At 43.4% G+C, this 27,978-nt stretch overlaps 1 protein-coding gene across 1 annotated transcript; it reads right to left on the minus strand.

Annotated features, from left to right (window-relative positions):
• On the minus strand, nucleotides 1-27,910 carry LOC311236426 (putative global transcription activator SNF2L2). The gene is made up of 6 exons (XM_084324108.1): nucleotides 27,749-27,910; nucleotides 10,615-10,847; nucleotides 4,879-4,984; nucleotides 3,104-3,205; nucleotides 1,850-2,012; nucleotides 1-696 (listed from the first exon to the last, which is right to left on the minus strand). The coding sequence occupies exons 1-6, from the start codon at nucleotides 27,848-27,850 to the stop codon at nucleotides 563-565; spliced, it is 840 nt and encodes a 279-aa protein (XP_084180234.1). The 5' UTR covers nucleotides 27,851-27,910; the 3' UTR covers nucleotides 1-562.
• Nucleotides 27,911-27,978: the final 68 nt, after the last annotated feature.

Raw genomic sequence — 27,978 nt, forward strand, 5'->3', positions numbered from 1 at the left:
AGAGAGTCCATTGTTCCAGGTCTTCTTTAGTAAAGACCTACCGCTACAGTAAGCCATGTGCTTCTCTGCCCCCCCATGAACACACAGACATCGTCATGGAGACTGCTTCAGCTGAGAGGAATCGTCATGCTTCAAGACGTATGAAGGCATTTCATGTACAATCGAATACATTGATAAAAACAAACAGAAAAAAACAGTCAGTGTAACTTGTTTTGGGAGATTACATCTACTGAAGCAACCACAGGGACCAAGGCAGAGGAATCCTAAACAACAGATACTACAGAGAGGCCGTTAAAATCAACTAAAACACCGGCACTGTGTGCGGGGAAGAGACACGAGAGTTTGTTGTCGAGTGGCATGACTGATGTGACGGAGAGAATCCTCCTGAAGTAGCCTTAAGTAATAGTATTCCTCCTTAAGTAGCCTTAAGTATTCCCCAGTGGAATACGGTATTAAAAAAAAACTATTTTTTTCTCGCTCCGCAAATGAAAATAACGCTAACAGAACAGGGATGTGTCAAAGAATGGATGTGAGGAAGAGGAGGGAGGATGAAGGGGCCTCTTCAACCTTCCTCCTTCACGGTATTGTCCTCTAGACCCTCGTCGGAGTCTAAGTCACTGTGGAGCCTCTTCATCATCATGGCGTTCCTGCTCTTCTTCTTCCTCCCTGCCTTCGCTCGTGCCGGCGACACTTTCGCTGTCGTTAAAACAAAAGAAAAACAGAAAACCATACGCTTTTTGTAATCGCGTTGTTTTGTTCATTTCAAAGTGGCATATTGTTGTTAGAATACGTGTTAAGTGGCTCTACATTCTGACAGCCATCACTGAGTGTTTGTTGGTCAGTAACACGGGGTCTCGCAGTCCTCTGCTCCGGTATCTCAATCCAATCGGTAGAGAGAACCCTGGATGTATATATTTTTTTTTAACTTATTTCAAGAAATCTTGCCACGCCCGATTTGCTTACTGCACGGGCAGATTATTTTACCTTTCTTTTTGTGTTCTCTCTCCTGATTGTATAAAGTGTATCTTCTGTTGGCTGGGGAGACCCATGTTACTGACCAGACACTCTATATCAGCGATGGCTGTCAGACCCATGTTACTGACCAGACACTCTATATCAGTGATGGCTGTCAGACCCATGTTACTGACCAGACACTCTATATCAGCGATGGCTGTCAGACCCATGTTACTGACCAGACACTCTATATCAGCGATGGCTGTCAGACCCATGTTACTGACCAGACACTCTATATCAGTGATGGCTGTCAGACCCATGTTACTGACCAGACACTCTATATCAGTGATGGCTGTCAGAATGAAGAGCTATTATTTTAACATGTACAGTAGAGTAGACCACTTGTTTGAACAAACGAATACCACTTGCAGCGCCTTTAAAGGCTTTTGGGATTCGCATGTGAAATCCTTTTTTTAAAACAGCACAAAAAACAACCTCATACAGTAGCTACCATTTTATCCATTAGATCTAATTGTATTGCCTATATGTATTTCTACTACCTGTACCCCCCCCCCCCCCTCTCGCTGCTCGCTGAGTTTCCCCAAGGGGATCAATAAAGGAATATCGTATCTTATCAATTATCTGCTAATTTTATGCCTGTAAAATGTGTATGCCAATTCTATGCAAATGTTATGTCTATTTTATGTCCATTATGTCTACATTACTGCTGTGAAGCACTTTAGGCTGCAATTCTTGTGTGAAAAGTGCTATACAAATAATGATGATTATTATTATTATTATTATTATTATTATTATTATCTTGTGTTCTTTCTGCTTCCATTTGCCACTTCTAAGAAAAACAAAATAACTGAAGTATAGATCGACACTTTCTCACCTGCCGACGGGATAAACTGCTCTTCAGCTCCGTCACCAGCTTTATTGTTATTGTTATTGTTCTGACTGTCAGGAACCTTCTCCTCTTCCTCCACCTCCTCTGTGATGATTCTTCGTCTCGCGCTCTCAAAGACAGACTTTATGACGATCGAATCCTCGTAGATCTGCAGGGAGGGACACAGAGGCAAGGGTTGGGTTGTTCTTCTGCCGTTTGCGTTTTCCTCTGTGTAAATTATAAAATGGTAAATGGCTGCATTTATATAGCGCTTTTATCCAAAGTTCTTTACAATTTCTTCCTCACATTTGACCCATTCTCTCACACATTCAGTCACCGACGGCGGAGGCGACCATGCAAGGTGCCAACCTGCTCATCGGGAGCAATTAGGGGTTAAATGTCTTGCTCAAGGACACTTAGACACGCTGCCCGGGAGGAGCGGGAATCGAGCTGGGAACCTCCGGATTACCAGACGACTGCTCTACCTCCTGAGCCACTGTCGCCCCCCCCCCCCCAATAAACAAATAAACTGTGCAATAACCAACGCGGTATCATCAGAAAACGTAAACAAAGTACTAAGCGACCACAGGAAAAAAGGTACATAATGTACGTTATGTTATAGCAATACGTAATATATTTACTGATTGTATAAGTAATACATTTACATTTTGTATAGACGAAAGTCCAAAACAAACAGCGTGATCAGGAGTCAAACTAACAATGATTGTGGTCGTGGGCGAGTGCTCTCACCACTGGACTAAGACACCGACCCACCGGTGTAACGGTTAGGGTTAGGGTTATGGTTAGTTTAAGGTAACAGTGTGGTTAAGGTTAAGGTTATGGTTAGTTTAAGCTAACGGTGTGGTTAAGGTTATGGTTAGTTTAAGGTGACAGTGTGGTTAAGGTTAGTTTAAAGGTAACAGTGTGGTTAAGGTTAGGGTTAAGGTTATGGTTAGTTTAAGGTAACAGTAGGTTAGGGTTTGGACAAGGCTATCAGAAAAGTGTGTTTCGGTAGTCTTGAGGTAAAGGCCTCACATACAGGTGTCCCAGGTTTGTTCCCCAGCAGGGGAACTCAAAACGTTTTCTGAACATGTTAAAAGTTTAAAAAAAAATAATAATAATGTAATATATGTAGTTATTTATAAATATGTATGCTTTTTACTGGAAGAATGGACCTATCTCCAACCCCGGTCCCGAAGCAACAGTTGTGATTGGAGGATCAAAAAAGGAGTGCAGGGTTTGAAATGCTCTGGGACTCACCTGAGATCCCTCCAGGTTATAGGTCTGAGCGTTGTGACACAGGAGAACGAGGTCCTTCTCCAGATCGCCCACACTCCTGTACTTGTGATTACGCACGCGTTCCTGAAGGAGCCAAGATGGTGTACAGTTAGTACAGGCGTTGCATTGCTAACTAAACAGTAGTCTAAAAGGGCTTGTTATATATCATACTTGGCTATCGCGTCTCGCTCTGCCCTCTTATCGCCACGCACCTAGCGTGCACGCGAAACAAACAAATGCACCCACTTGCACGTGACCAAGCCACTCCGATGCGTCTCCCTATATGACGCCAGAAATGGTCACGCTCCACCTTCCTCATTTCGTTTCCAATGCGGAAGTAGCAGTGCACTCTGTGAACTAGTTGTTATGAAACGTAGGGAGAAATTACACAATGTTGGGTATTCGCCAGAAGTTCACCAGCCCCCGGGAACCTTCTCGGCACATCCTAACAGCGCAGCGGTCCTGTCCTGGGTTTTCATCGTCTCGTGACAGCGGACAGAGGGACGTCGCGCGACGGTTAGCAGTCGAGCTAAGTCGTGCACAGGTAGGGCCTGCGCTATCAGGCATTGATACTAGCATGGGTAATACTGCTCGTTGTCTCGTGAGGCGACCGAGTGATGTATTGGCGCGGGGGGACGGGATATTTGGGAAAACATGACTCTCTATTGGATGTTTTCCAAGTATCCTAGCGCGCAGCTAATGCTACAATGTTGGGGCGCCGTTCCCATGTTCCCCGCCGAGGGCTGTCTTTACTGTCTTCCCTCCTCTTAACCATTCATGCTGACGGTCAATCGGTGTCTAATGTTGGGGGTTTAACGGGGGCTTGTTTACCATTTACATGGGTGGATGGGCTGAGGCTCAGGGCAGGTGTGCATTTTATGAATCTATGAATTGAAAATAGGGGTCCCTGATGTGGACAGGACTAATGTTTTCTCTGGTCTGCATCCCCTTAACAATTGTGTGTATTGGGCTAGCCCATTCTGCAATATGTTAATCGAGTTTTCGTTCATTCATTCATTTATCCCTTCATGGGTGCACACCGCAGTGGAGGTTGTTACATGACTACTAGTGAGGTAGTGCTTCACTGGTAGTAGACTTTGGTCTGCAGCCACCACTGGTGTTCCGTGCTTAGTGAAGCAGGTGGCATCAGTCCTTTGCCCTTACATGGTGGAACGGTGTCCCGCCCGGCCGACGCCATACGTCGGTATGCAGAGCACCTTTCCCATATGAGCTCAGCATCAAAAAAGCCTTTTTTTTTTTTTTTTTAATGATGCCAGAGTTGGGGTGGTGCGGAGTTCTGCGGGGAGTTCCAGAGGGTGGGAGCTGCCACACTGAAAGCTCTGTCCCCGAACGTCCGTAGTCTGGTTCGGGGGATGGAAAGCTGACCAGTGTCCGTGGATCGCAGGGACCGTGACTGAGTGTAGGGGTGGAGGAGGTCAGTGAGGTACTGAGGTGCCAGGGCATGAAGGGATTTGTAGGTGAGCAGGAGGGTTTTGTAGGTGATGCGGGATTTGATGGGGAGCCAGTGGAGGTGGATGAGGGTGGGGGTGATGTGCTGCCAGGGTTTGGTGCGGGTTAGAACAATGTATATATATAAAGTGTGTTTAGGTGTTCTAAAGTGTGTAGACTGGGTGCTGCAGTGAGTTGTTTGTTTAAAGTGAGTGTGTGTGTGTGTGGATGTGTGTGCTGTGAGTGCATTTGATGGTTGTTGCATAGTGTTATTGTTCGTTGAGCAACTTCATCTTATCTTATCTTACCCGTATCCTCCTGAAGTCCACAGGCTTCCTGATCAGCTCGTAGTACTCAGGGACCTCCTTCTTAGAGGGCAGCTGGACGAAGCCTTTACTGATCTGGCGACCCGACCTGGAGGCATGAAGGGTAAACGGTGTATTTATATAACAGCTTTTATCCAAAGCGCTTTACAATTTTTGTTCCTCACATTTTACCAATTTTTTGTGGAGGACATCTTGATCAGTGTTGCAGGATTTTTGGAGAAAGCATGGCACTTGAGACAAAACACACTATATCCTATATAATTGTATATGAATTCCTCTTGTTTCTTTGTTTACATACATTGCTTACAGCTTGTGTTATATTACGTTTTATTGTATTACCTTTTTTTGTGTGGCCACCTTGGTCTATATAACCTATTGTCAATGTCATGATTTGTCAAGTAATTTGTCAAGTATACTATTATATACTTATTGTTTATGTGTCTTGGGCTGGGCTACACCTGTATGTAAGACAAGAAAAATAAAAAACATCAAATCAAATCACACATTCACACACTGACGGGGGAGGCGATCATGCCAGGTGCCGACCTGCTCACCGGGAGCAGTTAGGGGGTTAAGTGTCTTGCTCAAGGACACTTCGACACGCTGCCCGGGAGAAGCGGGAATCGAACCAGGAACCATCCGTTTACCTGACGATTGCTCTACCTCCACTCTATTCCCCTTTAAGGGGAGACACTGCAGGTGAATAGGGTAAAAGAATTAACTAATAGATATCACAATGAAACTTCCCCAGTTGATTACTTATATTAAGACAAGACTTTTTTGTATTACAAGTTTTCTGAAATTGTATGTTTAAATATGCAAATGAGGCATTATCTACTTAAATATGCACTAATTTGCATATAATTCCAGGACAGAAATCTGAACATTGGATAGAGCCATTTTCAAAATTATAGTTTAATTTTGTTGACATATTAGAGCCAAAGGTTATTACAGAGGGGATTTTGGATATCTCTTTTTATCACTCCATAAATCAGAAAATACTCCATTCAGTCCATTTTTATGGTAAAATTCCATATTTCGCCATGTTTTTAGGAATAAAATGTGATATAAATCAGGGTATGAATGCGATATCAACAAACCCTTCTGTAAATACCTTCAGAACATAGATATGAATAGAACTGGAAGGTTTGGTGTATGTGAGTGCTACTGAAGTGGAGATTTCTGGCTCAGAGTATGAGGAAAAACTCTTAAAACTCATTTTTGGGAAAACGCCTTCAAAGTTCTGAATTGTAAAATGCCATACTTTTTTTTTTAAACAGATATTTACAAACACAATACCTAATCAAACCATTAGTAATAGACAACCTAAACACATGCCTGATAACTGAATAATAATAATAATGATGTTATTGAACTGAATAGAACTACACACAGGCTACAAACAGTGTAGTACAGTGTAGTACCCCCTAATAGGCAAAAAATATTTGAATAGATATCACTATGAAACTTTCCCAATTTGTTATGTACATATAAACTAAGAAAACATATTGCAAGTTTTCTGAAATTTATGTTTATATGTGCAAATGAGGCACTTCCCCATTAAATATGTGCACATTTATGGATGCAATAAGGCAAAATGATGTAAAATAAACAACTAAATGTGTGTTATTGACGTTTTATTGTCACTAGTTTCATAGAAGACATGTTTAGGAAGCAAAATATAACAAAATCTCAAAATCAACAAAAAAAGTATATTTGACTATTCACCTGCAGTGTCTCGCCTTAACACAATCGGGACGGGCCACGTATATATCCGTGTTTCTAATCCATGCTTAAAGGACCGAAGGACGGATATATCTGTGGCAAGTTGTTTTGGCTTTTATTCCATTTTAACCCTTTATCTGCCAGGGATTATTCTGATCTTAATCCCCTCTCTGCCACCACTATAAGTCTATGGAGATGTTCCCCTTCTTTGCAGGGCTATAACTTTTTAAATTGTATTGCTAAATTGACATTACTATGGCCCATTCAACGCCAAGTATCTATCGTTTAGGATGTAGCAACGTTCTACTTTTTCATTCACATATTCATACAAAAATACGGTCTAAAGTATAAATATGTTTTTATCGTTTTCTGCAGAACGTGATTTATAGCCCTAAATACATATATTAGATCATCAAATGTAGTTTGATACCGATTGATGTCATAATAAAACGTTCAATTGCACAAGGTCCTAAACGTCATGCCTCATCATCTGCTGGTGACCGGACGGGGGGGGGGGGGGTTCTAAGTCCGTGGCCGACGTTAAATCATTTATGTAGTATGGGCGATATGTATATCAGAGCAGATTATACGTTTAATAATAATCAAACACGCTGAAACTCACCGCAGCTTCCTCTGACCGTTGGGTGATCAGCGTGGAGCAGAAATATCTCTATTATGGGATGTTGATATATGCAATCCATTTCCAGGTTGTATAATAGTATATACGTCCAAATCATGTTGTTTATCGAGTTATTGGCAACTGATCGCTGTCCAGTGTGTCGAGCTAGAGTCCCGCTAACGATAGCGAGTGCCCGGACCGAATATGGATGAGCACCACTTCCGGCGCGTCACTTCCTGTTTGGGCGATCCACCGATCGGCCACCAGATGGCGCTCTTGAACCGTTGGAGAGTTGAGAGGAGATCAACAGGAGATCCCAAGTCTCCGTGGGTAAAATATGATTGCCATCACAGATTTTTGAAATATTGATCTCAAAGACGCCTTACGGCGTCATTGGCAGATTACGCATGGCGGAGAATGACGTGGAAACTCGTCCTTGGCGAATAAAGGGTTAATAACCTATTCAAGGTCGCCGAGCTGCACTGCAGATGTACCCTACTCTTTGAATTCGACAAAGTGCATTACCGGCCAGATCCTCTTAGGGGCGCTATCGCGATAATGCAGTGTTCCCTGTGGCCGAAGTTGTCTTTTTTTTTGTTTTTATCTCTAATGTAGTTTTCTACTCACCTGAAGCAATAGCTATTGTCTGTTGCGTAGGCGGCTAGGTGGTGTAGTGGTCTAAGGCACTCGCCACCAGTGTGGAGACGCTAGGATTCGCGTGTTCGAATCCAGCTCTCCACATTGTTTTTCAGTTTGGCTGGTCGTCCGCAGTAATACACATTGGCCGTATTACGGGGAGGGAAAACTGAAGGGTGGGGATCGAACGTTGTGAACAAGCGACTCCTACAAGTCGGTTGGTGCGCCTGCGCAGTAGAATCAGGAAGTGTCGGGGGCAGCGTGAGCCTCCCACGCGTTACTCCTCGACACTGAGAGATCGAGCTGCGCAGGTGAAAAGATGCGACTGCTGTTACCTCAAGTACCGGAGGGGACTTGTGCTATGTATGACTTAGTCCACATTGCAGCCGGCTTGTGGGAGGCAAGAAACAGCGTTCGTGACAGGGGAGGGTTGAAATTGGATGATACGAAATTGGGATGGGAGAAAATATAGAAAAAATGGGAGAAAAAAAGTGGATCAAAAAAAAAAAAGCTATTGTCTGTTGCACGGAATACGTTTTGGACCGCGGATTTCACTGCAATAAGGGGATTTATCATCAGCCAATGGACATATCGATCTACCAGATGGCGATCGATAACTGGGAAATGGTCTGGCGGATCCAACCGGCTCATGGTAAGATCTTTTTCACGTAAATTACAGCCCGATCGGGCCTTGTTATGATACTCAACGAGGCGATCAGCCTATGTGGCTACTAAGACGAACACGTTATTGGTAATCAATAATAAGAAACGACGTCCCCCGCCCCCCCCCCCCCTTTCATGCATACATGCTTGAGGATCGTACCGATCATATGCAGTTTGAGTTTAAACTGTAGCTTCTGTATAACGGAAATGCCATTGGATATAACGTTAGTAGGTATTAGCCCTTTATCTAGCCTTCCAGGAAATATCCTAGACCAAATGCCGTATGACGCTTATATTCACGGCGCTATAAAATGCGAACGTATTGATGTTTTCTTTTCTTTAAGCCATTTTGAAGGGACAGTTTATGGTCTCAATTGACAATGAAAATGGACAGATAGCAATACTATAAAGTATAGATTTAGCTCTACAAATGCTGGTCGTCTCTAGTGATATTAGACTCATCCCAGTGGCCGCCAATGTGTTAAGGATTTATCAAAACAAATCCGATTTATCTTTAAATGACAGTTAGATGATACAGGTGTAGTCCTTACATACTTGATCTGATCTCAAGCCCCACCCTCTTTGCTTGATCCTCCAATCACAACTGTCGCTTCCCTCGGACGAACAAACAACACGTCATGTTTGTGTATATACACATTCCATTCTAAAATGAGATGCTATGTGCAATTACATGTATATGCAAATTATGCATATACAAATACCATGTATACGCTTTTCATTATTTGTTCACTTTTTCCCCATTATTTTTGCTGTTTTTGTCCATACGAACATCTGTTGACCCTATCTGTTCTTCTTTTGTATGATTAAAAACAAAACTAATTGTTCACAAAAGAAATGTAAAAAAAATAAAAAGAATCGGGAAGCAACCGTTGTGATTGGAGGAACAATAAAAGAGGGCGGGGCTTGGGATATGGTCAACGTATAACCGCGTCATGTATAACACGGTCCCCCTCACCAGGGGTGTAAAAAGTACCCAGAAATTATACTTAAGTGAAAGTATGGGTACCATCTCAAAATCGTACTCAAGTAAAAGTCAGAATCTGGCTAAAAACACACTTGAGTAAAAGTAAAAAAGTTTCTACTTTTAAATGTACTTAAGTACTAAAAAGTAAAAGTTGATAGGTATTTTCAGTTCATTACTGTCTAATATTTTACATCCAGCTCCTCTGGTCACCATGAGTACATAGGTCCCTGGAATGTGCCAGGAGGCCAAGCCAGGCAGGCACCTAGAAATACATTGACCTGTGTGACCTGTGTGACCTAACGCATGGCTGTATCCGGCCAGAGGCCACTGAGGAGGAGCAAAGATGGACGTAATATCAGATTCAGCAACAGCTCACATATAACCCCACATATGACCATATACGACCAAGCCTGATCATCTATTTATTAACCAGTGGCTCGCTAAATTTGGAACCCACATAGTATTTAAGCCATGATGTGTTTGTCATTCTGGAGCCTTGCAGCCCCCATGGAGGGCTGTGGTCTCCAGGACTGTTCCTCGTTCTCCGTGTGTTCCTGTCAATAAATACCATCGATTGACTTCACCTTCGTCTCCTGAATATCTGTCCAGCTGGCTCATCATATCAATCCAAAGAACTCAGTTTTATACTATCAAAGTAAAAGCTTTTTTTCCTGACTGTCTATTCTTCTGATAGCAGGTGTTTAATCAAAGATCCCCGCTTTCTAGTCTTGCACAAGGACCAATCAGCATGGGTATGGGCGGGTTCATTTTCCACTGATGGGGATTTGATTGGCTGTTTTTAAATAAATTGCGGCCGCAGGATTAATAACGTTAACGTTAGTTCGGCCAGAGAAACAAATATACGAATTATAACTGTTGAACCTGCGAGATTTTTACTTTGTACTTTGTAGGTCTGCATTTTATGTAAGGAGGTCAAAAGTTCATTTTTTTTTCTCTGAAATGTAATTGAGTAAAAGTACAAGTATACAAACATAATAATACTCGAGTAAAGTACAAATCCCCAAAAACAGTACTTAAGTATTGTAACGAAGTACAATTACTCAAGTATTTTACACATCCTGCCCCTCACCCGTCTTTATAGTTGAGCACCATGTCCACCAGCGTGTTGAGCTGCCTGGTGAGCTCGGGCGGGTTGGGAGGCAGCTTCTCCGCCGGCGGCCGCCCTCGCTTCCTCTTGACCTTCTCGCCGGCTTCCTGGCCGCTCTGGAGCTCCTCTTGGTCACCATGGTGATCACCCTTACGTTTCTTCAGACTGATGTCCTCCTCCATGCCCTCCGAGCCTCCGTTCTCTACTGCCTGAGGCTGGGGGGGGGGGGGGGGGGGGAGGACGGGTGACATGTCTGTAGATACTATATCTATATCTGTAGATTCTATATCTGTAGATACTATATCTATATCTGTAGATACTATATATCTGTACATATTTGTAGATACTATATCTATATCTGTACACATCTTGACTTGACTATCTGTAGATACTATATCTATATCTGTAGATACTATATCTATATCTGTACATATCTGTAGATACTATATCTATATCTGTAGATACTATATCTATATCTGTACATATCTGTAGATACTATACGTATATCTGTAGATACTATAACTATATCTGTACATATCTGTATATATATTTGTACATATCTGTAGATACTGTATATATATTTGTACATATCTGTAGATACTGTATCTATATCTGTACATATCTGTAGATACTATATCTTTTATCTGTAGATACTATATCTATATCATTTTAACACTTTGAGTGCCGTTCACGTAGATCTACGGTTCTGTCATCCGATCGTTGAGTGCCGGAAACGTAGATCTACGTTTCTGTCACGGTATTTATTTTATTATCTATATCCATTCATAATTCAGCGGGGAACCTTATGCATACTGTTCTGAGTGTGTTTAAGCTGGCAGACGGTATTATACCGCCCTCTAACGCCTTCGGCCAGTAATGCACCCGGTTAGAAACGGGTTCGTTTATTTTCTATACCGAGCTGCGGCGTGGGGGCGGGTCCTAAACACTCCGGCAAAACACACGCTTATAGGGATGGCTTGGACAACTGACCCCGCCCGCCCGTTGAAGAGCAATGCCCAATAACGTCGGAGGCACGATCGCTGTGGATAACTGGAATGGCGATGAGATTATTGGATTATTTTTTTTTCATTACTTCAGAGACCAGGTAAGGACACTATATATGAAAGCTTGCGTTGATCTGATATTTATTTCTACTGCGATTGAAGCTATATGTGTTTATGTGTCTGGCTGTTCTGCCGTTGGGATGCAGGAGGGGGGGGGGGGGGGCGCCGGTCTAAACCACATTGCATGCGTGCACCACAAAGGATAATAGTGATGATCTAGCATTGATTTCAGGAAGATCCGATAATCAGGTGAAAAATGACATTGAATTTTTATTGAATTACACAAAAACGCTGTTTTCGTGTATTTTCCCTGGAATTGCTCAGAAGCGGCCGGACTATGTTCATATTCAAAACAGTATCAAACGGAAATGTACTATATGTAATAATCAGTTTTTTGCACGTTGACCAGAAATAGCTCAATAAGACTCGAGGGCGTTATTAGACCCATAGCGATACTATAAAATATAGGTTTAGTTCTACAAACTACAACTACGTTTACATGGGATTAATGGGCGGCATGGAAGTGGTCACTTCCCGGAAGGGGCGTGGCACTCAATGTGTTAATCACCTGTATATTGTATATTTCTATTGCATTTTACTGTTATATTTGCACTCTGGTTGGATGCCAAACTCAATACTGCCGCCTGGTGGATTTCGGGCGAGTTGCACTCAACTCTAAACCAGATGTGGCGCTCTGTGCATCGGGGGAAATCCTCCGGCAGAGATATCTTGTTATGTTGATCAAGACAAACACTTGAGTGCATTTGATCGCTTTCGAGACGCAAGAATCAATATGCTTTCGGCGTTTATTGTGTCATACAAACGGAAAATGGATCTAGCAGATCGACATCAAATAATTGGAATTATTTTTCTCCAGACGCATCGGCCACAGGTAAGAGGAATCTAATGTTAATTCCAGCTCGATTGTCCATTTATTTCATTGCAATCCATCTGCTCAACGTATGATGTCGTACGTTGGCCCCAAGCCACGTAGCCGCCCACAGTTTGCCCATCTTATACCACTCTCTGCCAGTGCTGTAAGCCTATGGAGTGGCTCACCTTCTTTGCAGGGCTATAACTTTTTAAATATTATAGCTATATCGACATTACTATGGCCCATTCAACATCGGGTATCTATTGTTCCGGATGTGGGAACGTTATATTTTTCCATTCATACATTGTCGTGTTAGTACCGTCGAGAATATAAGTATGTTTTTAGACTGTATAGCAGTAATTCCTAGAACGCGCGCTATAGGCCCTGACACGTATTATACATTATCGATTGACGTTTCGTCCCTATACACACTATATTAAAAATGTCAAATGCATATGATCGCTATACATTATGCTCCATCATGCGTGAAGGAAATGGGGGGGGGGGGGTCGTTTATGATAACTTGATTGTCACTAACGGCTTTCTTTAGTAAGACACCATACGTTGATCGGACAGATTGCAATGAAATAAATGGACAATCGAGCTGGAAATAACGTTAGATTGCTCTTACCTCTGGCCGATGCGTCTGGAGAAAAAAATATCCAATAATTTGACGTCAATCTGCTAGATCCATTTTCCGTTTGTATGACGCAATAAACGCCGAAAGCATATTGATTCTTGCGTCTCGAAAGCGATCCAATGCACTCGAGGTGTGTATATTGATCCACGTTACAAGATATCTCTGGCGGAGCTTTTTCCCCGATGCACCGAGCGCCACTTCCAGTTTAGAGTGGAGTGTAACTCGCCCGAAATCCACCAGGCGGCGGTATTGAGGCGTTGCAATATCAGACAGGGTCCAGCTGGCTCCTGGAGGCTTCCTGGATGAATTATGAATGCCAATAGCGAATAAAAGAAATAACGATCATTGTTGGCACTCAACGCATGGCGGTGAGTATACTCGTTATTGGCAATTGACACTTTGAGTGCGAGCCACGAGTAATCTCCTTATTTAATCGTATTTTTTATTATTATCGATTTCCATAAATGTTTCATCAATCTAGCCTCACGTTACCAGTGGGGATCTGTCTGAGCTTGAACAGGGAAATACCGCCCCCTATCGTCTCTCCGGATGGTATTGCACACATTGGATTGGCCTGAATGAAATGGATGGGAAAAAAAGAGTCCGGAATCCACATTTTACTTGTCAGGCATGTAACCGGAGACGATCCCAGTCATTGCCCACCCTCAGAACAGCGTGGAATATGTGTTGCCAGTACCCAGCGTTGGATCAATAAACGCGATCGATATTTGGAATGGCGATCAGGAATTGGAATAATCTTTTTGGAGAACATCTGATCTGAGGTAAGGAATCTATTTTACCAGTCTTGGGATAATCAGAGTTTTTTTTCACCTATATCTCAGCGTGTCCCATATGTGTGTGTGTGGCTGTGAGTGTGTGTGCTGATCAGGAAATAAGAGAATCGATTTTTCAGCCCGCTTCTCTAGCGTGCATAAGTACACATATACTATCGATAATCTAGCGTTTATTTGAAAACGATTCATAAATAGGCAGAAAAATGACAACGTGTTTTCTGTATTCCAGTAAACCGCGATTCCTGCAGAATCTTTTTTTTTTCTTTTCTGGAAGTTTAAAAAAATGAGGATTTGTTGTTGTGAGTTGGGGGTGGAGCCCTGAGTCTCCCCCCCCCATTCACTCCCATTCATGTCACTTAGCAGAGTCAAACACTGAACACTGACTATCCCATAATAGTAGCACAAGGCACAGTGAAATAACAAAACAAAAAGCCCTAATCAAACCCATCAATCTATAATAATTAAAACCATTACGCTCTCAAATGTAACACATGGCATGATAAATAATCAATGAGATGCCCAACAACTATTATAGGAAACCGTTATTCTGATCAACCGTAGATGTCTCACGCCAGGAGTGTAAACATGTATATTTCAGTTAGTTAGACAGTAAATTATAACACTACCTTATGCATACTGCACATGTGACACTGTGAATACTGTATATTTCAGTTAGTTAGATAGTGAATTATATTGACTTATTTGTTTACACTGCTTGTGTTGTTTTTACTACCTGTACCCACCCCCATGCTGCTATGATGCCTGAATTTCCCCAAGGGATCAATAAAGGAATATCTTATCTTATGTGCCTAAATGTACCAATAAAGTTATTCAAGACATGCCTCTTCTTCACCAGCCTAGTTCGTTATAAAGTAAAACATTCAGGTGTGTTGCATATCGCTTAAAATGTGTATTTACCTGTATATTCTGGGCAGATTTTAACACCATGTAAACATGTCAACTAAATAATTGTATTTGAACCCTAGCCTGCAATAATCAGATAAATAAATTGGCCCCGTATTATAAGTAGAAAGATGTGTTGAATATTTAAATTATTATTATTATATATTATTTAAGATCCAAGTCTTCGCCGACCCTCAGAACTGTCATTCTGTGTTCAGGCATCCAGAGTAAATTAATTGCCTAGTGCCCCTTTAACAACTTATATGCTTGATAATTTTCACTTTCACTTCTAGAGAGTTTTTAACTTCACGTGAAGCCGAGACTGAAGACTAGAGAACAGATGGCATGTTACACAACAATGGCAGAGGATTATTTGGATTTTAAACACAATAGCAGTTCAACTGGAGACTGGAGAGGAGCTCAGATGATCAGTCCGAAAAAGTATGTTTCTTTTTTTTTATTTGATCAGCGTGAGTCCGGCGGGGGAGAATGTTGTTGTTGTTTGTTGGCGACGCGTGTGTGTGTGTGTGTTGGTGACGCGCGGCCTGTGTGTGTGTTGGTGCTGGTGTGTTTGCACTGAGGCATATTCGTCGTAGGCTGCATGTACCGCACCGTGACGGCCGTACCATAAATTCGCGGGACGAATACACGTACCGTTACACCCCTACTCAGTAGTACTAATTTATATATTTTATATCCAGTTTAATCACATGTACATTTGCACTCTGGTTGGATGACAAGCTGTATGATGACAATACATTTTAATCTAATCTAATCATATGTCCTTTAGATTGCAAAAGTAGGCTGTTCAAAAAGTTCTTAAACGCAGATCCATCTTTGGTTCTCCTTCCATATCCTCCAACACCGCTGCTTTCAGGGTCTCCTTCCATATGAATGAATGATTTTATTTTGGTCTTCTTTTACAAAGCATAGTAGTAGAACATTTAAAAAAATAAAAATAAAAAAAAATTACCGAAAAGGTGTAGGCTGAAGGCGAGGCTTATAATTGCCTATCCTTTTTATTACATTATCTACATTATTACATTACATTACATCTACATTATCTATTTGTATTACATTATCTACACACAAAATGCAAAAAAGAAACATAATTTAGTATATCATTTAGCAAAGGTTACAAACGTTTCATAGTTTTATGTACAAAACGTATACACATTTATTCATGTTATTTATTTTATTTATTATTATAATTTTTTTGTTTCTTTGTCACTATTTGAATACAGTTATGTTATGTTAAAATATAATTAGGATAATAATGAGGTTTTATATTTATGTATCGACTTATATGAGTAATTTCTTAAAAGTATATAGCGAACTACACATCCTCCAACACCGCTGCTTTCAGGGCTTCTTCCTCCTCTTCTGCTGAGTGATATCCTCGTGGGTATATAAGGAACGAGTCCGTCACCTTCCATCACAGCTCAGCGCGGATCTCCTTGTGCTCCTCCTGCTCCTTGTGCTCCTTGGTCTCCCGGGGCTGTATAATTGGTGGAAACCAGCAGCCGGGTGCCGTCAGCGAGAGTAGGTTTGACTTTTCCCGCGCCCTCGAGGGATGGCCCGTCGGTCGGTATGACGCAGACGTTTGAAGACCATTGGTCCGCGCTCTCAAGTTCTTGTTGGAAAAAGTCAGATGTGCTCTATCTTATCTATGCTCACTAAGGGCGGGATCCACAAAGAATGGATTGCACGGTGCTAATTGCACCCTTACTTACAATTCATTATGAATTGAAAATGGGGGATGTTAAATAATTACTAAGTTAAGACACAGCACATAGCACATAGGCCACGATCCAGGAGACACATAAATAGGCTTACATTTCTACACAGCACACTCCCCCTCACTCTCAACACACACACACACACACACACAAACTCACATACACACACACATTGACTCCTTTGGTGAGAGATCTCACCAGATTAGCCAGATCAAATAATTCAACTCATTGTCACAAGATGCCACAAGTCGCTAATATACGACTAGCCAAGGGATTAGAGACCCCGGTCAACCACTGGTCAGACATACCACAGTCTCCATTAATCACAGATCGTTATCGCTAGAGACACACACGCACATATGTGCACATAGATGTGCGTACCACGCACTCATGCACGGCGGACATACAGGCTGACCAATACACACAGACACACAACGTGCACTCAGGACGAAGACCACAACCACACTGGACGATTGGGGGACCAATAAAAACACTAGGATAAGGGAGGAGGGGACTTGACTTCACTTCTCTGCTTTTTACTGGACTGGACAGACGAGACTGGACTGACGGAACAATGACTTGACTGCATTTCTTTTCTACACGACCGGCCGGTTGTACCAACTAGATTTCAATTGTACCTTGCTATATTCACTTTTTATAATACTTTGCTTATTCACTTTTTATATTACTTTGCTTGTTCACTTTTTATAATAAATACCAGTCAAAAGTGTTTCATCTCTTTTATCTTTAAATATCTTATTACAACTTTCACGTCCGAGTTTAAAACGTGACAGGGACCCTGATGTAAACAAGACGAAAGTCTTTCTCTGGTCTATATCCCCTTAACAATTGTGTGTATTGAGCCGTACTGTATTGTACCCATTCTGCAATCTGTTAATAACATTTTCAATCAATCAATCACTGCACAGGTGATTTGTCTTGTTTACATCAGGGTCCCCCATTTTCAATTCATAATGAATTGTAAGGGTGCAATTAGCACCGTGAAATCCATTCTTTGTGGATCCCTTGAGCTAAAAGCCTGTTGGTAGAGGTTGACGTCCTGGCTGTTTCTCCCGGATCTGTCATACGTAAGAACTTTACACTTTCCTCGTTCAACCAGGAGGTGGACATTACAACTAGGGCTGGGACTTTATCGCGTTAATTTAGATTACTTAACTACAGAAAACATTTTACATTAAAAACGCTCCATCTTCACCTCCCGCACAACCACCCGCACCAGAAAAATTGCTAAGGACCCCTCACACCCAGCACACCCCCTGTTTCAGCCCCTGCCCTCAGGTAGGTGCTTCAAGTCCATCCTCTCAAAAACCACTCGCTTCAAGGACAGCTTCTTCCCAACCGCCATTTGGACCCTGAACTCCCTTGGCCCCCCTCTCCCCCTCCCCCCTTACACTAACCAAGCTTGTGACCTGATGGACTAGACTCTTCCGTGTGTTCATGTTGTGCTGTGTTGTATGTATGTATTTATTGTGTCATGTTGTGCTGTATTATGTATCCACTGTGGGAAGGGGGGGGGGGGGTAAATGTATCTATGTTCCAGTTTTATGTACTGTAGAGCTTATTACACTCTGTACCGATCACGAATACCACCAACCTGGTTGTGTGGCAATAAAGGAATCTTGTATCTTGTTAACACTTTGGGAGCCCAAGCTTAATTCCTTATTAGTCCCTTGAATGCCCAGCACCACTTCAATGTTAGCGTTAATATCGCCTAATCTATGTTTTAAATTATGGCTATGTGTCTAATCTGCCCGTCGCTTATCAAAGACTCATTTTCCAGTCAACATTGTCGTAGCAGATTGTTTTTTTATCGGTTACTTTCCGTTTTCTAGCATTTTGAAAAGCACTCGGTTTCACGGAAAAATGAAGACATTCCATGATATTCGCACTTTACTGGAATATTCTAGAACGTTGTCATTTTTCGGCCTATTTATGAATAGTTTTCAAATAAACGCTAGATTATCGATAGTATATGTGTACGCATGCACGCTCTGGCCGCAAGCTGGAAATCGATTCTCCTATTTCCTGACCGCGCGCACAGTCAAACAGTCATATCACATAATCACATAAGCGCTTATATATCCGTGAAAACGGGTCTGATTATCCTTAGACTGGTAACATAGATTCCTTACCTGAGATCAGATGGTATCCAAATGGATTATTCCAATTCCTGATCGCCATTAGAAAAAATCGCTCCTTTTATTGATCCACCGTGTATATTGTAAAACACAGAGAGTCCAGCATGAAGCTGGTAGACGCCGGTTGCATGAGTGAGAAGTAAAATGTGGAGTGCAGGTTTTTTTTTCTCATTCATTTTCATTGAGTTCAATCCAAAAGGGTGAATTACCATCTGGGAGATGATAGGGGGCGCTTTTTTCCACATCTGAGCGCCTGGGGTAGCTGAATTTCCAACGGTAGACTCGGTTGATGAAATATGATTTCAGATCGCAAAAAAAAAAGAGAACAAACGAATATTCTCGTGAGTGGGCATTCAACCCGTGGGTGGTAAACACGAGAAAACTCGTGGATGGCATTCAAAGTGTTAAAAACACGCATTTTATCGCATTTGCTCTCGTCTGTCAGCTCCGGGCTGCGTTTTTGCCGATCAACCAATACATTGTTGGAAAGTTGAAATTGCCGCCTTTCGATCGTCACCACATTCAACTTATTGTGTGATTCCATTCCCGAGTTACAAGACGAAACATCCGGCGAGCGTCATTTGACCAGTGACCACGTCCGGTTGTGAACGGTCCTGAACTGACCAGTCACCGGTAATGTACCTGAACGCGTTCAATGAAAGATTGTTCATGAACTCGTTCATATTTTGGGCGAACGTGAACTGAACGTACTGTATTTCCATAATTGTGAACGCGTTCATTCTCGGCGCTCTATCACAGTATAACTTGGTTCAAAAGTGTGCCAGATTTCTAAGAGCCTTCCAGGCGAAAACCCAGCTAAAACACACCATAAACAGGCCTTAACACATTAACTGCCACGGAGTTTGCCCGTCTCATACCACTCTCTGCCACCACTCTAAGCCTATGGAGATGTTCACCTTCTTTGCAAGGCTATAACTTTTTTAATTGTATTGCTAAATTGACATTACTTACTATGGCCCATTCAACATCGATTATCTATCGTTCAGGATGTAGGAACGTTATACTTTTTCATTCATAGATTCATACGAAAATACCGTCTAGAATATAAATATGTTTTTATTGTTTTCTGCAGTAATTCCTAGAAAGTGAGTTATAGGCATAAACGCATATATAGATTATCAACTGCCGTTTGTTGCCGATACACGCTATATTAAACATTTCAACTGTACATGATCCTAAACGTTATGACTCATCATGCGCGATAGCTATTGTCTGTTCCACGGAATACCTTTTGGAGCGCGGATTTCACTATGCAATAAGGGGATTTATCATCAGCCAATGGACATATCGCGGTCTACCAGATGGCGATCGATAACGGGGAAATGCTCGGGGGGAATCAACCGGCTCATGGTAAGATCTTTTTCACGCAAAGTACAACCCGATCGGGCATTGTTTTGATAGCCATCCAGGCGATCGGCCTATGTGGCTACTTAGACGAACACGGTTATTGGTAATCAATAATAAGAAACAACGTCCCCCGCCCCCCCCCCCCCCCCTTTCATGCATACATGCTTGAGGATTGTGCCGATCATATGCAGTTTGAGTTTTAACTGGAGCATCTGTATAACGGAAATGCCATTGGATATAACGTTAGTAGCTATTAGCCCTTTATCTAGCCTTCCAGGAAATATACTAGACCAAACGCTTATATTCACGGCGCTATAAAATGAGAACATATTGATGATTTTTTTTGTCTTTAAGCCATTTTGAAGGGACGGTTTATGGACTCAATTGACAATGAGAATGGACAGATAGCAATACTATAAAGTATGGATTTAGCTCTACAAACAGCCCCACGTCTGTTTACATTTGCTGGTCCTCTAGAGATTTATTAGACTCATCCCAGTGGCCGCGATTGTGTTAATAATGTTTGTCACACAAAGACCAAACTGACTGAAAAATATAGGCAACATTTGTCAAAGTATTAACTTAGTGCAAACAAACAAAATAATTAAACCTTTCTATTTTTGTGGCCACATTATAGACAAAGCCCATCAACATAAAGTATGCTTATGCTCAACCAGCACTAGACTTTCTTATCAAAAAGGAAAAGTCACTGTTATTTAAAATAAATAAATCATGTGTACTAAATATATATTTACTTTTTAATTGCATGAAACATTATGAAGTATTCTCTTATGCCACTTTTCACTGCATGGTACCTAATCGACTCGACTCGCTTTTGCTTTTTGAGTGTCTTGGATGCCGTATTTGAAGTGACGTCACACAAGGAAGTAAATAGTCAACAGTAACACTGCATTGGAAGGAGAAGCCCTGATGATATAATATAAACCAACAGCCAATAAATGTGAAGTTATCTTTGAACCTCTGTTGTCAAGCCTCGTCAATATACCCCCCCCCCCCCCCCCCTTCCCCAAAAAATGGAACTGGTGTCGTGGAGTCACTTCGCTGTGAGCGTTTCCACGGTTAGCTTGCGGCTAACGTTATAACCGAACAATACACACGTGCCCCGAACCGGGGAGGTCGTACCGAATGGTGTACGGTTCGAATGCGTACCGTTCCACCCCTAATAAACGATAAACTAGTTTAGTTGGTTAAACATTTAGAATTATGAACTATGAACTGAACTAGTTAATTTTAAAATGTGTGAACTGTGAACTGAACTAGTTTTTGTAGAAAGTGAACTTTCCCAACACTGCCAGTCACCGCTGATGGCGAAAATATTGACCACCATTGTAGCCAAGGAGCGTCTGCTCCGAAAGCGATCCCAGACGGGCGCTCAGAGTGGTGGAAGGTGACACAAGAAGACGAAGAAGTCCTTTGTTTTGACTCGAGAGGCAAAATAAAGGCAGTGGACAGCCATTTTGGATAATCACGCTGAATTATTGAGCTACACACATTACAAAAACCTTTGTGAAAAGGCGGCTGGGTGGCGCAGCAGACTAAGTGCTCGTCACCAACGCGAGAGACACTGGTATCGAATCCGGCTGTCAGCGTTGCCTCCGGCTTGGCCGGCCGTCATACTGGCTCAATTGGCGGAGTGATCATGTTTTTAATATTGTTAATATTTAATATATTTTTTGTATTTGTATGCTATCGCTGTCTTGTTTTCATTCGCGTTTGTTTGAATGTTCTATATGTGATAATCATACGCACGCTGCTGTCTTGACCAGGGCCCACTTGAAAAAGAGTGATCTCGGGCGGTCAGGTGGCGTAGCGGAGATTGTGCTCGTCACCAATGCAAGAGGCTGCGGTCTCGACTCCCGGAGAGTCAGCATTGCCTCGGCTCCAGGCCTGTACGCTGCGACGAGATCGTCGCAAATTGCCCCCTAATTTGGCCAGTGCGAATGAAAAATTATATCTACTCGCAAGCTTGCGAATAGTGATTTCACCCCTTCATTCGCATTTCACTACACTAACATTAGCCTACAACCAGGGCTGTACAGGCGACATAATGTTGCGGTTGTAATTTCATTAGACAGACCAGCGCGGACATTTAATAACATGCAATTTAATTGACACGAGCAATGGGCTAACGTTAGCTGGTGGTCCCGAGTGAAGCAGGGACGGCGGAGCTATAGGCTAACGTTAGCTGGTGGTCCCGAGTGAAGCAGGGACGGTGGAAAAGTGAGGAAAGGGGGTGGGTTATATTGACAAGTGACAACGCTTGACAACAGAAGTTTAAACATAACTTCATATTTATTAGTTATTCGTTTCTGTATATCATCCACTGTGACTTTCCATCTCCGTGTTAGACTCTTCCTGTTTACATTCGAGTGTGACGTCATCACCTACGGCAGCTTAGACGATCAAAACGCGAACCTAGAACAAAACCCGGGGGGGGGGGGGGGGGGCTGGCTCTCTTGTGCGTTCTCGCCCCCTCTCTCTCTCTTGCTCTCTCTCTACATTCAATGATTTAAAGTAGCCAAACGTTACAGACAGTATAAATACTAACTGGATAGTTGATGATAAACATTTAATTTCATTATCTGAAATATTCTAAAATCATTAAGTCTGCTATAAGCCATTATCCCTTTGTGTGTAATTATTATTTTCTCACAGTAGTATATATATATATATATATATATATATATATATATATATATATATGTGTGTGTGTGTGTGTGTGTTTGGCTAAAGTGGATAGAAAACACAGTACTGTGCAAAAAAAGGGCACCCAAGAGTTTTTATATAAATAGTCTTAGATGTAAATAATTTTTTTTATTAGTGTGTCAGTAGACTACTCTTAGTACATTTTCATTAAATAATTTTTTAAAGCATCTTCATGGTTTAATAATGCAAACATATGTTGCAGGGACTTATTATAATCATCATATTGGCGTGACTGTATGCATCAAAGGGTTAAATCAAGCATTTTTAAGTGCTTTAGGAAATGTCAAAATATTGCGATATATATTGTGTATCGTGATATGGCCAAAAAATATCGCAATATCATTTAGAGGCCATATCGCCCAGCCCTACTATAATGGTAAAATAGTTATTTAAAAATTTGCCCCTAAAAAATATTCTTTGCCCCTAAATTTCTCATTTAGGGGCAAGTGTGCCCCTAGTGAAAAAGCTTAGCGTACAGCCCTGGGCTCGGGCTGATCGCTATACTAACTCGTTTGGCTGAATTAGGGGGAGGGAAGCCGTGGGTGGGTCATGGGCATTGTGGACAGCGACCCCTACAGTTCGGTCGGGGCGCCTGCACAGCGAGGGTAGGATCTGGAGAAAGGTAGTGTGACCTTCCACACATTACACTCTCCCGGTGAGAATCTGCGCTGCCAGGCTGGCTGCCGGAGGAAAGCATGTGACCAGGGCCGCCTCAAGTTTCAAGTTTCTTTAATAGTTGTCATACAGAAGTACAGAATACTTTTATACAAAATGCTTCTTACTGTTACGCTCCAGAGACTGTGCAAGACAAGATAAGTATGAAATAAAATAACATAGTATAGCATGTAAATTAGAAGTAAAAAAAAAAAAATTGGATGAGGAGGTGCAGTTGCCTGCTCTTACCACCTGGGGTCTGCCCGTCAGGAAGTCCAAGACCCACTGGCAGAGGTCATAGTTCAAGCCCAGGTCCCTGAGCTTGGCTATGAGTTTGGAGGGGACTATGGTATTGAATGCTGAGCTGTAGTCGATGAACAGCATTCTCACATAGTTCCCCTGCCTCTTGTCCAGGTGTGATGCTGCTGTGTGCAGCACATGGGCTATGGCGTCCTCCGTGGACCTGTTGGGGCGATATGCAAATTGCAGAGGGTCCAGGTTGATGGGGAGGGAGGAACAGATGTAGCCCTTCACTAGCTTCTCAAAGCACTTCATGGCTATGGAGGTGAGGGCTACAGGGCGGTAGTCGTTGAGGCAAGCGGGCGTAGATTTTTTTCGCACACCTCAGGGGGTGTGCGAGCAGTGCGGTCGCACAGGGCCTCGCAATTTATTTTTTTTTTATTTAAATACAAATACATTAGAATGTTAACAATCACTTTCCATCACAGACCTAAACTCTAGTTTTGCTTACATGCTTATATATTTCACATTAGACACGTTTGTAGAATAGTGTTCCGGGCTCTGCGGCTCTGCAGATATACTATTGGTTTCATTCAATTACTTTTATGCAAAGCATCGTGGGGTGGGAGGACTAACACTAGGGGGAGCTGGTTGGCGTCGGTCTGGTAGTCGGTAGAGAGATGTGAAGAAAGACCGGTATTATCCACGAGGGGAGGGGGTACAGCCAGGTACAGGGCCTATTCGGCGCTGTCCACTGGAGCGAGTGGATGTCTTGGCCAAGAGAACCAGATGTGCAGCATCGGAGCGGAGGAGATGGCGCAGCGTGCCGTGGGCTTGTCGGTACCGGGTGTGGTGATTGGGTTGTGCCGGGACGGGGAGGACGTTCGGCGGATGGACTGAGGATGAAAGTTGTTGCGTGTTGGAACCTTCAGTCAGGCTATAGCTATGTCAGCTAGTAGCTTGGCTGGGGGCAGGGACAGCTAACTAGCGTTAGCTAACGGTTGGCTACGTTGTCGGGTGCTAACGTGTGGCGGATGGACTGGGAGCGGACTCCCGGGTTCATCCCAACGGGGGGGACAATATCATGATGGGACTGGTGAACTTTCTCCACGGTCGTCTCCTTCCTCTTGGACCTGACTCTGCGTTAGGGTGAGTTTTTGGTGCGGTCTGCTCTGTTCCCGCCGTGGATCTCTCTCTCTCTCTCTCTCTCGCTCTCTCTCTCGCGCTCTCTCTCTCTCGCGCTCTCTCTCTCTTGCTCTCTCGCGCTCTCTCTCTCGCGCTCGCTCTCTCTCTTGCTCTCTCTCTTGCTCTCTATCCATCTCTCTCTATCTCGCTCTCTCCCTCTCTATCTATAGCTCTCTCTCTATCTCTCTCTCTTTCTCTCTCTATATCTACCTATCTGGCTTTGGGCTTGTTTGTCAGGTTCCGGGGGTGTTTTGAGCATTTTCCCTTTTGCTGCCGGGTGGCGTGAATACTTTGGGCAGCCGAAGAGTGCTTCCGCGTTCGAGTTTTGCGCTCTGATTGGCCAGGTCATGTGACATGTGCGCCAATCGTGGGACAGCAAGTTCTGCGCCTATTTCCGGGTCTAACAGCCTGCAAACTACCTGGCGTTCTATCGCCATGCTCTAAGACAAACTCTAACCTTAACCAACTTCGAAAGAGTGCCTAAGCTTAACCGTCGGAATCAGGGCAGGTGTTCTATCGCCATGCTCTAAGACAAACTCTAACATTAACCAACTTCGAACGAGAACCAGTGTAGAAACTTGCGGTCCCACGATTGGGCATACATGTCACATGACCAGAAATGACCTGGCCAATCAGGAAACACTCTTCGGCTGCCCAAAGTATTCAGGCTGCCGGGTGTGCGACTGTGCAGGTGCATTGCCACTAAGCCTCGGGCAGCGCTATTATTTAAGGATGCGTTGACTGTATCATATGCCCAGCCTCGGGCAGCGCTATTATTTGGGAATGCGTTGACTGTGTCATGTGCCCAGCCTCGGGCAGCGCTACTATTTAAGAATATGTTGACTGTATCTGTGTGCCCAGCCTCGGGCAATGCTATTGTTTAGGAGTATGTTGGCTGAAAAAAAAAAAAAGTATATAATTTTGTATTTGAATTTTTTTGCCTTTTGGGGGGGGGGGGGGGCTCGCATTTCTCCCAGACGGCACTGCATGTGACAGCCTACGGCCTCCCGGACCAACAGTAGGGGCAACAACCATGAAGGGGGTTGGGAATTGGCATAACGACTAACAGTGGGATAGGAGAAAAAAAAAAAAAAAAGTGATCTCAATGTGATTTCTTTCTTATATAATAATAATAATAATAATAATAATAATAATAATAATAATAATAATAATAATGAAACGACCTAAACAAGACGTGGCCACTGACATTAAGAGCCCCCTTGTGTCTGTCTGTAGTTTTATATTCAAGCGTCTTCTCCTGGGCATCAACAGAAACCTGATGCCGCTCTCTCTCTCTCTCTCTCTCTCTCTCTCTCTCTCTCTCTCTCTCTCTCTCTCTCCATTGTCCAGGCAAATTACTTTCCTCTCTAAATGTCCATGTGTGTGTAGTATCTGCGTGTGCGCGTGCTTAGAAGGAAACATGCTCAGTGTGTTCCTTCTTTTTTCTTTTCTCCCCCCCCCCCCCCCCCCCATCCCTTTCATAGCCGCTGCATATCTGCTGCAACCGCTGTATTTTCCACAAAGGCAATTAGGAGGCCAGAGAGAGAGAGACGTAATATGTATGCATGCAGCGGCGACGACAGCAACCGGCACCACGCCGCCCAGACTGGAGGAGGGAGGAAATATGTTTTCAGAGGAGAGAGAGAGAGAGAGAGAGAGAGAGAGAGAGAGAGAGAGAGCGAGGGGAGAGAGGGGGGTGAGCAGCATAGGCTGGCCAATCACTAACAGAATATTCAAGTGAGAGAGAGACGACAACACACAGGCGACACACACGCAAACACATCCATGATGTTGTCATGCGATGATACACGAGACACACACACACTCGTCGTGTGTACAACGTGCGGCGCCGCGTATCGAGGAGGACATAAAGACGGCGGCTCGTTCGAATCCCACCACCACCACGTATATATATGGAAATAAAACAATACATAAAAGAATATACCCCCCCCCCCCCCCCCTCTCCCCTAAAGCAACAGTTAAAACACAGGACCTTAAGATATAAACATGAGCCTTACGGGGACCGGTACACGGCGTCTGAAACGGGTGAACGTTGTACACTTGAACAAATAATAATACAATATACCGCACGCGCCTGCACCGCTGAGGTGAGGCGTGACGGACAACAGGGGAGAACAATAGGCGCCCTGCTGATGGCTGGTCAGCTCAGAGGTACTGGTCTCTCTCTCTCTCTGATGGCCGGACAACTCAGAGGTAACGCCGGTCTCTCTCTCTCTCTCTCTCTCTCTCTCTCTCGCTACAGAGCTGCAATCGCTAGTGAGGGATAGAGCATAATCCTCCAAGACAGATAAAACAGCCAACAAAAAGCTGAGTGTGAACGGGAGCGAGAGTGCGTGTACGTGTGTGTGTGCGTGTGTGTGTGCGTATGTGATGGTCCATGCCTGCCTGCGCTATCTCCAAAACACGCCTGCCTCTCTCCTGTGACTCATCTGGCAACGATTCCCCTCTCATCCGTTACAGCACACCTCTACACCCCCCCCCCCCCTCTCTCTCTTCCTCACACATATACACAAACACAGACTTGCGGAGACACTCACTCTCTTTCCCCTCTGCAGACATATACACGCGCGGACATACACACACGCACACACCCCCCCCACACACACACACACGCACACACACCGCCGACATACACACACGCACGCGCGGTCGGTCTGTCTCCATCTGTTCCTCTGTGCCCATGCGATGTAGCCTTGGCTGAATCCTTGCGCAAAAAAAGAAAGACACGGAGAGAGCGGGGATATTTACCTGACTGCAGTCTGCTGCCGGCTGGCTATCCGGAGAGGAGGCTGTAGACGGGGGAGAGAGAATTAGCAAGCCAGCATAGCGGCGAGCCGCTAGTCTCTTCATCAGCCGATCGCTCAAAACGCAGAGAGCCCAGAAGGGGGGAGAGAGAGAGAGAGAGAGAGAGAGAGAATAAAAGAGCTATGTTTTCATATACAAATCAATGGTGGGGGGAAAGACACAGAGGGGGGAAC

This window comes from Notolepis coatsorum (assembly GCF_963971535.1).
Source record: "Notolepis coatsorum genome assembly, chromosome: 11".
In the NCBI taxonomy this organism is placed as follows: Eukaryota; Metazoa; Chordata; class Actinopteri; order Aulopiformes; family Paralepididae; genus Notolepis; species Notolepis coatsorum.